This window comes from Peromyscus maniculatus, chromosome 10 (assembly GCF_049852395.1).
Source record: "Peromyscus maniculatus bairdii isolate BWxNUB_F1_BW_parent chromosome 10, HU_Pman_BW_mat_3.1, whole genome shotgun sequence".
NCBI lineage: Eukaryota > Metazoa > Chordata > Mammalia > Rodentia > Cricetidae > Peromyscus > Peromyscus maniculatus.
This window is the reverse complement of record NC_134861.1, coordinates 21079082-21092149: the sequence shown is the minus strand read 5'-3', so window position 1 is coordinate 21092149 and position 13068 is coordinate 21079082. Positions and strand designations below refer to the sequence as shown.

At 42.7% G+C, this 13068-nt stretch overlaps 1 protein-coding gene across 4 annotated transcripts in view; it reads left to right on the top strand.

Annotated features, from left to right (window-relative positions):
* The window catches only part of Meis1 (Meis homeobox 1), a 142498-nt gene that overhangs the window by 115528 nt on the left and 13902 nt on the right, over positions 1–13068 (top strand). For all 4 annotated transcript variants that reach the window (XM_006974826.4, XM_006974829.4, XM_042285585.2 and 1 more), the window contains exon 9: positions 1728–1804. In XM_006974826.4, the coding sequence (XP_006974888.1) occupies positions 1728–1804 (77 nt within the window). The remainder of the gene's footprint in view (positions 1–1727; positions 1805–13068) is intronic.

Here is a 13068-nt window from a genome sequence, read left to right as displayed (position 1 = left end):
CGTGTCTAGACCTAGGACACATTTAAAGTTACATGTAAAAGCACTGATGTGGTCATTAATGATTTCTTAAACGTCTGACCAGACATTATTAATGAGATTAAAAGCTATGTTAATTGTAATCCGATAGACCAGAATTTAGTTTCCATGGCACACACAGTTAAACTGAGTCTTGAGGTTGCCTCTCTCGTTCCTATTGGACTAAGAATAGAGGACTGACTGTCAGGACAACTTTATCAGGGGAGCATTTAGAGGCAAGCAACCTTTCAAGCCAGCCAATGTCCCCACAGGTGGAAACCACACCCCCAGCTGCCCTCCTGTACTTTAGAAATGTAGGTATGTTTCAACTTAGACTCACTTGACAACTGAGCAGAAAATATTCCCACAAGCAAATTTCAGTAGAATTCCACATTCATTTCATTATTTAATTATGCAATCAATACTTTTTGTATTCTCTTCCTCATGACGAACAGAGCTGGGCTTGTTCTTCGTAGCTCATATATGATCTTTGACTTTTTTTTTTTTTTTTTTTTTTTCGAGACAGGGTTTCTCTGTGTAGCTTTGCGCCTTTCCTGGAACTCGCTTTGGAGACCAGGCTGGCCTCGAACTCACAGAAATTCACCTGCCTCTGCCTCCCGAGTGCTGGGATTAAAGGTGTGCGCCACCACCGCCCGGCATGATCTTGGACTTTTTATTGGCCTTTACACAGAATCCTAGCATATGTTGACCTTTAGATGTGGAAACAAACTGTATTAGCTGCTTTTCCTATCACTGTGAGCAAAAACAAAAAGAGCAACAGGAAATGAAAAACAACAATAACAATAACAAAGCGTGGTGAAAGCAGCCTATGGGGAAAGGCTTTGTTTTGGCTCAGGCTTTGAGGGGATACAGTCCATCTTGGAAAGGAAGGTGCTGAGCAGGCGGGGGAGTGTGGGGGAAGGCACAGCAGTGGGAGCCTGGGGCTGGTACTGCATTCTCTCTCATATCTCCAGAGACAAGAATTAGAGGCAGCCAAATGCTGACACTCAGCAACTTCCTCGTTCCCCTTTATTTAGTATAGGACTATAGCCCACAGGATGGTGGGGCCCACATTCAAGACGGGGGGGTTTTCCCTCAGCTAATCCTCACCCATGCAGAGGGGGGTCTCCTAAGTGATCCCAAAGCTTGTCAAACTGACAGTGGAGATGACACCAGTTTGGGTTGAGTTTTACTTGCTGGTGCTTTGCTCAAAAGTTGAAACAAGAGAGGCCTAAATAAATTATACGTAGCTTAGTTTTAATATTTTAACACAGCACTATCGTGTTGTGGAGGGAGAATGTCACACTTAAATACTGGGGACCTCAGTTAAGAGTATATTAAATCAGAGGGATATTTTGAGAGAGAGAGAGAGAGAGAGAGAGAGCTCACCTTACAACATTCGGAAAAAAAACACAGAGAGGATCACAATAAACTTTCTAGCCTTGCAACAAATAAACTTGTTAAAGGGTAAACTCAGTATCAAGGTTCTGCAAGTATCCTAAATAGACATCTATCCACTTCACTAATCTTTATAATTGGCTTGTCTTTTACTGCCATTAATTAGATGATGTAGTATTCCATTAATAAGAGTGACACACCTCAGCATTTTTACCTTTAATTATAGACTTCACTAGACACTTAGGTTATTGACAAAATGCTATAAACATTGCCTGCTGTACACATACCTTTTTTTTTTCTTCTCTCTCTTTCAGCACCCTTACCCTTCTGAAGAACAGAAAAAACAGTTGGCACAAGACACAGGCCTCACCATCCTTCAAGTGAACAATTGGTGAGTAACTTGGCTGGAGTTGACAGACAATCTGTTCCCCCCTCTGGCAACTTGCAGTTAATGCACTGCATGAAGAAGCCACACCCAGCGGCTGCTGCTTTCCCTAGTGGCTTGCTGATAAAGGTGGAAACAAACTGGACTGATGTGGAGGATTGCTTTCTAATGTGGAAAACAGAATGTGCTGCCTTCCACCTCCTCTATGAATCAACAGGTTTTATGCACGGGATGAGCGTATTTTGGTGACTATTCACTCTGACCCTGAAATAGTATCCCTTTCTTTGGCTTTATCTCTTTACGATAACTTATAGAGTTGGTATGGTATTATTTTCTATGAAAGAAGAAAAATCTACCATTACTACATAGCTGCTTTAGATTCACAGAGAAACCAATTCAGTGAGCTTTCGTCAGGGTTATCCATTAGATGATAGCATCTGGAGTTCTCTTCACACTCAAGTACTGAAGAAGAAAAAAGTTGTTTTCTTCTCTGAAGGTCTTTACAACCTCATGTAGCTGAGGGCTACTCAATACTATTTCCAAGTAAAGTGTCCGTTCCTGATCTGGCTGATGTTATGCACTGAGTACTGACAAATAATATTCTGACTAATTGTCCAGCAGCATGGCCCCGAGGCTCTAAGACAGTGTGCTTTAGTGCCCTTTGTGACCGTGCTAAAAGCCATGCTAGGATAATCACCGAGGCCTACTGTCATATTTGAAGGGTATTGAAAGCCAATCGCCTCTAAAACTAAGGATATCTAATTAGTCGTTCTAATATTTTCAGATCAGTGTTTATAGTGGAGAAATCTTCTCTTCTTTGCAGTAAAATCCAGAAAGCCTCAAAACCTGGTCGGAGAAGAGAGAACACCGAGAATGACAGTTTGTAGGCAGAAGTCTTTCTTTCTGTTCAGTCGGTGTCAGAGATTAATATTACAGACTCTCTGATTACATAGCCTAATCCATTTCGGTGAATAAATTTGTTCTTGATGTCCATTGTACTTACATTAACAGACCCTTCACTGTTAGCGAGCCTCGAGCCTTTGGGAGATATTTCAGATATATTAAACCCCATTACAGAAAATGTAATTTCTGTCAATATAATCCCATGTATTCGTCAACTTAGTGTTTTAGAGATAACAAGCTACTTATGCTATATTTGCCTTTGGAGGATTAATTTACAAAGTGCACTATCTGCAAGACACAGACAGACTCACATGAGCTTCGCTTGTAAGGGTTATCAATTTCTGTGACCTTACCACAGCCTTCAGAGATCAATTTTTTGCAGCCCTCTTAGTGGACAGGGAACCCACTGAAGTCATACTGTATCTAAATGTGTTAAGTTCTGTTGCCTCGGAGACTTTGCTGTTTGCCTGTTTTTATCTGCTATTGTCTTGAAATCTTCAAGACTGTCAATATTGCCTATTTGAAGTTGGTTTTTCAGAGGTTCTGAATGATTCCATGAGGGAGACAATGAGTTTTATATATTCATCTACAATCATGCTTTTAGGCTTAAAGTGGGGTGAGGTGGTCACAATGCAATGGGGGCAGTTGAAATGTGGCATCTCCTTGGGAAATGATCTTTGGGGAACATGAAGGAGTGGCAGGCTGAGCTCAAACTAAGGAGCACTAAGGAGCTGGCTGTCTATCATACATGCCATCTCTCTTCGTCCTCAATGTTGCTAGCAAACTCTGTTCATAAACATAGTTACCAGAATAAATTCAACACCCTCTGCTGTGCAAAGCCTGTCTGATGGGACACTTCCCATGAATGCAGGGGCATAAGGGCCTTCCTGTGGTGCTAGGTGATGTATATAAACCATCATTCCCTGGGGTCTCTGCACAAGATCTACCAGAGAGCTACAGGTCTTCATCAGCCAACGGCCCCAGTTTCATGTCTTTACTTTGTAATTAGAGAGGAGAAAAGGAAGACTAGGAATTAGGAAGCTGTGAAACAATTTTCAAAGTATATGCAGACTTAAGGCTGAAGTTCCGTTTTGCAGATAGGTAACTTCAAAATCACTTTTACTTCTTTGATATGGGACAGAGTGCATGGCTCTCCCTTTTGCCTTGTCCTTTCTGAGTGTAGAAACAGTTCTTCCCTGCACCTCAATTGCTTCCCATTTGTCAATTTCTCTGGCCTCATTGATAACTTTCCTGGAGAGAACATCTCTAAAGTAACCCAAAACATTCGAGATGGGTTGTTTTCTTGAAGTGTAGTGAATAATGGCATTTACGTGTTTCATTCAAGTTTCAAAACATTTTCCAAACCTTCTCTTTTTGAGAGCCTGTGAATGCCAAGTGGGGGTGGTGCACTCCTTTAATCCCAGCACTCAGAAGGCAGAGTCAGGCACATCTCTGAGTTTGTGGCCAGCCTGGCCTACAGAGTGAGTTCCAGGACAGCCAGGGATACATTAAGAAACCTTGTCTCAGAAAACCAAACAAACAAAAAAGAAGCTAGGAAAAGATACATATTTCTTGAGACCTTAGGTAGGAAGTAATATGCAAATAATGATGGTACTTTTAAAAACTAAAGGTGTCATAGAATCTTAAACCATGGCCTGTTTGAAGACTTAAAGACAGAGAAGGCCAGCATGTTTTCCTTCTCCTTCACATAATAAAAACACACAAAGCCTTTTGGAGAGCCTGCAAATAAATACTTTCATTACATAGAATAGTGGCCCATGAGATTATTTGCTTCTACAAATCCTAATTTAAAAAATGATCGTTAATGTCTTAAGACTTCCTCTTCACTTCATTTAGTTACAACCTAAAAAAAAATTCCATCCTTCTTCTTGGATTTCTTAAAACTTGTTAACACACATGTAAATTTTTGTATATGCTATGAGTCACTGCTGAAGATGTTTCATAAAATGCTGAAGGGCAGGTTGGGTGTAGATCAGTCATAATTATTGGCAGCAACATAGTGTATTGAAATGAACAGTATGTTAAGTGAAAACTATAAACTCATGTCTAGTTGCTAGCTTGTCATAGAAACCGTAGCTGGTGCAGCTTTAGTGAGGCCTCAACTGGAAGATGAGACAGGGACTATGGGGCACTGTTCCTTCCCACCATCACTAAGCCCATTTTCTTTCTTTTTGTTGACATAAAGGATATACTACACGTCAGATGATGAAGACTAAAACAGATGGGGGAATAGGGAAGTGGAAGAATCCCACTGTAAAACAATAAGACAGACTTGACGAAGAGAAAACAGAGATAAAAATATAACTGCAAAACACTCTTAGTTATTCTACTGGTCAGAATAAAACTAGAGAATAGGGATCTTAACATGGCTGGCAGGAGAGCCCTGGGACAGAATGAGATATTGATCACACACATGGGAGGCTGTAAGACTAAACCTACGCCAACATAGTTTGTTGAGATCTGAGGCCATTATTCAAATAACCCAGAATATTAAAGTATTTAAAATATTTCAAGTATTTCAAATGTGTTATTTGATTTAAGGAGATAGTGCATGGCTTCTCCTAGTCAACTGCTATGACTAATTGCCTACGCACTTCAGTGCTGTGAGGAGTTTAGACCCAAAGCGTGGTCAGTTGTGAGATACAGCCTGCCCATATGCTGGTGTCCCCTTCCTCTTGACTCCTTCATTACACAGTCTCATTGGGAAATGGTCAAATTAACATCTGGGAACTTTCTCTCTCTGTTCTTCTCATTGTTGTTGTGACAGGTGCTTCTGAGAACAATCGCAACATGCTGAGCCTTTCTTTCATTTGAAGTAGAAATATTGTAAGTTTTGGCAGTAGACGGCTCTTGATGTCTTTAAATATTTCAATATGTAGACAGGGCGTTAAGATGTCATTTCAGAGCGAGGCGGTGGTGGCGCACGTCTTTAATTCCAGCACTTGGGAGGCAGAGGCAGGCAGATCTCTGTGGGTTCTAGGTCAGCCTGGTCTACAGAGTGAGTTTTAGGACAGTCAGGCCTACACACACACACACACACACACACACACACACACACACACACACAGAAAATCATTTCAGTATTCAAGTCTTTTATCAAATGTGTTTTTACTTATTGTTTGAGAATTTCATGTGTGCAATGTGTTTTTATCTACTCCTGACTCCTTCCCCCCAGGTAGATGTTTAAAGACATATACATACACATACATGAACAAACACATACATGAATATGCACATAAATTCAAAGCCAATATTTGGTTCTTTTTTATCTTTAGCAGACCAACTTTTATACATTGAAACTATAAGTGGTCGAATAAAAGCTCATTTATATATATTTTAGGCCAGTGCTGAAGACTAAGGAATTCCCTACAACAAAAACTGATGTCTTAAGCTGTACAGTACTGGCTGGAAATCCCAGACACTTCCTGTCTCAGCAGAGTTCTAGCCCAGTGCACATACAATTATCATTCTGTGTTTGGAGAAGGTGCAAAATGTACAGTATACATGAAATCTGGCATGTGTCTAGAGAGAAAACCCCTTCCTATCAATGGAGTGTATAAAATTCTAGGCAATACCCTGACATCTGATAAGATATCAGAACTAGTGTCCTTGATAGATTTTAGATTTAGAATTCATACTGGATCTTCCCAGGTCCTTCATCTAGTGCCCTTAAAACTGACAGGCATTCAGGCATCACTTCCCATTTGTTACCCATGGGGCGGGGGGAGCTAGATTCTTATGCTACAGGCAGGTAAAAATGGAAGCTTATTTTTAGAAAATCTGATCTTTACTATAATAGATTCAACAGTTAAAGGTCAAGTTTATTTCTGAATTATAGTAGTAATGTAGCAAATACTTTTATAAGTAATCAAAGATTCTATAAATACAGAGACATATTTAGATGTAAATGTTAAAACATTCACAAATTATCCTCTCAGCTTCTCTTATCTGAAAATCAATAGGGGTCAGTGGGTTCCATGGGATTGTTCTGCTTTTCTTCTGATGTAATTTAATAATACATTTTACAGATGTTGTTTAAACATTAGGCACAGATTGTTTTGTCAATAAAGCTAAGCAGAGGCCTGACACACAGACAAGGGAAAAACAGATGTAAAAAAGAAGAGAAAAAGGAAAACCCAACCCATAGCAGTGTTCAGGGTGAGGGGTTCTGGGGTCATTTGTCTGCCGCTCAAGTGCAAAATGGAAGTGCAACCGTGCAGTGATTTTTCCCTGGCTGGAAGTCACCTAGGGGTGAAACCACACACACACACACACACACACACACACACACACACACACACACACACACACACAGAGTCATTTTACTCCGCAGCTGCTTCCGCTTTCCCCTTGGAGAATTGCAGAGTAACCTCCATTTAAAGTAGACTTCCTAATTGATCAATGGAGTTACAGGTGCAGTGTTTTAACAAAAAAAGGAGAAATATAAACAGACCAACTCCCAGGAACATTTCAGAATGTGTTGTTCGTTAAGCCTCAGTTAATTGCTATACTTTTCACCTGGGGTGTCGGTTCTAATAATATTACCTTTACAGACACTTACTCCCCTCCGTTCAGATTAGAGCAATCAGGAATACTCACTAGATAAAATATTGTCTAGCTGCTCATAAGAAAATATTGAAATCAGTCAGAATTGTTTAGCTTGCATATTGCCAGAGACAGGGCTGGCGAGATGCCAGACAGCCAGGGTATTGCTGGGAAGGAAACTGAGCGAATAGCTCTGAGGGCAAAGGCCTGTGAACTGAGAACCCTCCAGGTATTGTCATGTCAGAGATTTTTCAGGAGTTCAACAGACAGCCTGCTTTTGTCTGTAGATCTGTAAAACTTCCTGCAAACAATTCTCTTAGAAGATGACTTCTGCTCTATTTGGTATAGTTTGCTCAAGTTTCACATCATTGGCTTTCTCAGTGGTTCCCCCCCCCCCCCCGCCGCCCCCCCCCCCCGCCCCTCCCCCACCAGTATAAAATCATACTCTTAACACTGTTGAAGATGAACGCTCCTTGAGAAGGGGTAGGCCTTGCTTCACCTTGGTGGATGGAAACTTGGACTCCTTCCGTCATGGAAGTCCAAACCCTGAGTCTTGGAACTGCTGCCTCCCCTCCCAGGCAGCCAGCAGCGTCAAGATTATGAGGGCAAGACTATACAACACACCTGAAACTCAGGCTTCCCGCTGAGGAAGCGCTTTGAGACACATCAAGTGAGGCTCCGAGCTGGGCGACCCATTCACCGTGAACACAGTGTGTTGGTCTGGATGTCTGTGATTCCTTTCAACCAAGGAAAGGAATGGCTTGTGGACTGACTTTGAACATTGTGCATGGGTTAGACGTACTTGTGGAAAGACCTCATTAAGCCAGGTTGGCTCTTTTCATTCTGTGTTAGTACAAGCATCTACTCAGTCAGAGAAGTGGGTGGTGAGGTCCCCCAGAGTGAGTGCCATGTGCTGACCAGCCCCAGTGTGAGTAGAACACTGGAAATGAGGCATCCGGAACTCATCATGGGAAGTGGGTCCTAGGAAGCATGATGGCTAAGGTATAAGAGCTTGTCTCCACAGGCGGCAAAAGGGCCGTAGGAGAATGTAAAGCTTACACAGGGCAAGTCATTGAGTAAGGGGAGGGAATAGCAAAGAACTGACACTGATTCAAATGCTTAATCGTCCCCCTCATTCCTGACCAATGACCTGTGGGTCCTTCTGTAGGTCGTCCCTCCCCCCCCCCCAGATATCAGCTTCCCGTACTTTAAAGTAGACACGTAGGGCTGGTTAGTTAGAACTCTAGCCCCTGATGGATCTGTATTCTAGATTGTAGAGCGCATGAAGAAACAAGGGGAGCATTGGGAAGTTGGTTTAATCATAGCTTGACTGTAGGGATGGAGGGGGAGAGCACTGGGATAAAGAGACACACAAGAAAATTAATTAAAAAGTTGCTACTTTCTCTCCTCTTAAATAAGCAAATCAAACACTGTAAAATAAAGACTAGATGAAATTAAACATTATTGCAAGACATGAAAAACATGTCTGCTGTCATTTGAGGATTCATAATAAAGATAAATCAGTTGTTTTTAGCAGTGTGCGATGAGACTGTGAAGGGCATGGCAGATAATAGCCTTGAAATTTCTGAAGTTATTGTACAGCAAAATTTGTTTTTTTCCTCAGGCATTCAATCTTTTTCTCTAGCAATTTTGTACATGACAAACTTTTTAGTGGGTGCATTAATAATCTCTAAGTAATGGGTTGTCAGGTGTCAGTTAGAGATTAAAAGATTGTTTAAGCATTCCCCATTTGCTTTTCCGAATGAGTTTTGTAGGTCAGGAGAAACAACTTTTTGAATTGTGGTTGTGTGTGCACACCGTTTCTCCCCGCCTTCGTCTGGCTCCACTCCAGGCGTATGTGGGAGAACCCTATGACATTACATAAATCCTGCAAGCAGGAGCAGATTTGAAACTCACACTGTGGGAATCAAGGGGACGGATGTCTCGGCTGTCTTCTGTAAATGTATTCAAGTGTTTAAATGTTATTCTGGATCATCTCAAAGGAACTTTGCAAGGGGAAGCAGATTTAGCTGTGAGGGGTGGTGAAGCTGTGCACACCGTGGTTCTCCAGCAAGTCAGGCTTAGGTCTATTCTTGTCAGATCTGTCTTGAGTGTGTTTACATAGAGTTTGCCTTCCTGGCATTTTCTGCTTGCACGGGCCTGATCTCCACCTATTCTGTGTCAACAGTTGCTGAGCCCGGTGTTGGGTGATTAAGCATTAAGCACCAAGCCCTGAGCTGGCTGAGACCCTCTCTCCCTCCCTGACATCACTGACTTGCTTCAGGGCTGGGCCTACAGAAAACAAAAAGCATATTTGAGTGGTTAAAAAGTCAGCTTAAAATATTGAAAAATGGGGGGCAAATGTTGCCTCTTTGTTAAATAGAAGTTTTCTCAAAAGTGGAAGGGGCGCCGTGGGCTCAGTGGAAGGGGGATTTCTAAAGACAAATGTCTAGGATCCGGTCTGTGCTTACACCTATGTGTGGACACCACAGCTCTTTGTGTAGATATTTAGGGCTATTTTCAATTATGTTTAAGAAAATTCTCTTTTTTAGAAGGAAAGCACAACATTCAAAAATAAAACCACGTAGGCTGGGCGGCAGTGGTGCACGCCTTTAACCCCAGCACCCGGGAGGCAGAGCCAGGCGGATCTCTGTGAGTTCGAGGCCAGCCTGGGCTACAGATCGAGATCCAGGACAGGCAACAAAACTACACAGAGAAACCCTGTCTCAAAAAAAAAAAAACAATAAATAAATAAACAAATAAATAAATAAAACCACATAGAATGAATGTCTGTAATTTTTGGCAAATGTGGGGCTCTCCATTCAATGCCACCCCGATTGATCACTGAACATGTTTCTCTCCACTTATTTGCATTTAAAGAAGTTTTTAGGTTGGCTTACTGGTTTAGGAAGTAATTAACTCTTTCATTCTAGTCACACCTCAGCACTAACAAATAAATAACAAGAACACTTCATCTGTTTGATACCCTTAAAGACACTATTGTTTTTTATCCTCAAGTAACTAGTGCCTCTCAAGATTACACACTATCGTTTAAGAAGGGAAAGCTATTTCCTTCCTCAAATGCAGTAAGTCTTGCAGGCCCATGGTGAATATCCATCTTGGGTCCTAAATGTAACTTAGCTCAGAAAAAAAAAAAAAGAGTTTCCTGTCATTGGTGAGATCTGGCTTAATGCTGATAAAGTCTTTTTTTGGGCTTTTTTTTTCTGTTTTTTTTTTTTTTTCCCCAGGCAGGGTTTCTCTGTGTAGTTTTGGTGTCTGTCCTAGATCTTGCTCTGTAGACCAGGCTGGCCTCAAACTCACAGAGATCTGCCTGGCTTTGCCTCCCAAGTGCTGGGATTAAAGGCATGCGCCACTGCCACCCAGTGATAAAGTCATTTTTTAAAAAAAAACAATATATTGCTTATGGATGGAAGTTAAACGCATCCTGATTAAATAACATATATTGAAGTTTTTAGTACTTTTACTCTAGGGTACAGAATTTTTTTTTTTTTTTTTTTTTTTTTTTTTTTTTTTTTTTTTTTTTTTAAGAAAGCAGTCTTTTTGCTGGCTGCTGGCTGACTGAAGGGTTGTGTGGTCTATGTTACAAGAACATCTGCTGTGATTGACTGATCCCTCGTTTGGGTCAGAGTTCATGTATGGTTGGAAATGGTTGGGGGTACGGGGTTGAAAACACTAATGGAAATAACTGTCTGCGTACAGAGGCCATAGGATCTCGGTGGCCTCGGTGGCCTCGGTGGCCTCGGTGGCCTCGGCTGCTCACCTGGCAGGGTTGTTCATGGAAACGGAAGTGGACTTGGTTGTGACTGGAATTCCCAGCCTTCGGGCTTGGAGAGTTGGGGAACCAAAAGAGACATGTGATAATCATTCTGAGTGAATGTAGTGTTTTTTTGGGGGGGCATGTTGAAAATTAAATTTTGCTTTCAGTCATGCTATTTCTTTTGAAATTGTAAACATGACTTTTGAAGTGCTGTACCAGGGATCAGGGATTAGAATTTTAGAAACCCTGTGCTACTGAGCCTTCGGGTGCAGCTGCTGGGTGGGAACTTCTGCATCCCTTGACAAAGGGGGCCCTGCATCTGGTGGGCCGCTAGCTGCCAGCCAAGAGGCCGGGACAAGCAGCCTCCTGTCCGGAGTGTCTTCGGGCCTCTCTTTCTGAACTCGTTCTTAGCTCGTTGTTAGGCAGGCTGCACAGGTCATAGCATTTGTTCATTTAAACCCCAGGACTCAGTGCTGCGTTCACAGAACTCTGCAACCTTTCCCATCGTTAACTGTTAAATGTTTTTGCCACTTTAAAAGACACCGGGTGCCGTTTAGACGACTGCCACTCCTCTTATTTCCTGAGCTCCCGGCAGCCACTCAGCTTTCTGCCTCCACGTTCGCCTATTCTGGGCATTTCACACACACATGCACACACAAGCTGCGGTCTTAGGTGATCTTACGTGATTGCTTCTTTCACCTCATGTTTTCAGGGTCCATCTACATTGCAGCGCGGATTATTAGCACCTCACTCCTGGCTGAGCAGTGATGCACTGTGAGAATAGAAACGTGTCCGGTTTAGTCCTGGGCCAGCTGGTGACCATTTGTGGGGTTTCCAGCTCATGCTGCTATGAGCTTTCTACTAGTACGTATTTTTTGAGACTTATAATGGCAATGATCTCACCAACTCCTGTATTAAGTTTTACAACTAGCAAAGCAAGTTTCTTCACGGTAAGCCACTAGATCGCTGTGGTTATACACCTACATGCTGCTCTCATCTCCGGGCCAGTCAGTGGCATGTTCCCACTCAGCTCCCAGGCTCTTTCGACTAGCCACTGTTTTGACTTTCCCTGACAGTGGCCTAGCGTTTTGACTGAGATACCGCATATAATATTTTGTTTTTAAAGGGTAGGGGTTGGGGATGTATCTAGGTTGGTAGAGCGTTTACCTAGCACGTAGGAAGTCCTAGGTTCAATCCCTAGTACCACATAATACCTAGTCTGGTAGGGAACACCTATCATCCTACAGCACTTGGAAGGTGGAAGCGAGGGGTCTGAGGTCGACCTCGGCTAAGCAGTCAGTTTGAAGCCTGCCAGCCTAGGATTCATGGGACTCCGAGGAAAAAGGAAAGGGGGAGGGGAGCAGGAAGGAGGGAGGGAGGAAGGGAAAGAGGGAGAGAAGTAGGGTAAGTGAGGGAGGGAGGGAGGGAGGGAGGGAGGGAGGGAGGGAGGGAGGGAGGGAGGGAAGATGTTGTGATACTTGCATTTAATTCCAACCCTCATAAGGCAGAGGCAGCCAAATCTCTGCGAGTTCAAGCCTGGTCTACAGAGACCTGGGCCAGTTAGGGTTGCATAGTTGGGACCCTGTCTCAAAAACAAACAGACAGACAAACAAACAAACAATCACAAAACACAAAAGAAAAGGAAAGTTACACCAGCAGCCAGCAACCCAACAGTGAACACACATCCTTCAAAGCTTCGCCCCCAGGCCTCATTTGTCAGCTTCTAAGAGGGGGCCTTTTGTCTCCTCCATTTCCTCATCTACCTCAGGGAGCAGGGTTTGCCTTGCAGTGTTCATGGCTCCATGTCCAGCTCTAGGGCTTACAGAGTACATATTGTGACATGACATTGAGTTTAGATCTTGTTTTACTGGTTGAAACAGAATGCCCCAGGAACCATTCGAAAGAATGGACACAAACCCCCATTTGCGGGTCATGGGGACCATGCTGTTCTGTAGCTAAATTCTGTGACCAGGCAAAACTGCGTGACAAGGTACATTGTAAGAAGCCTTCCCTTGGTGTGAGC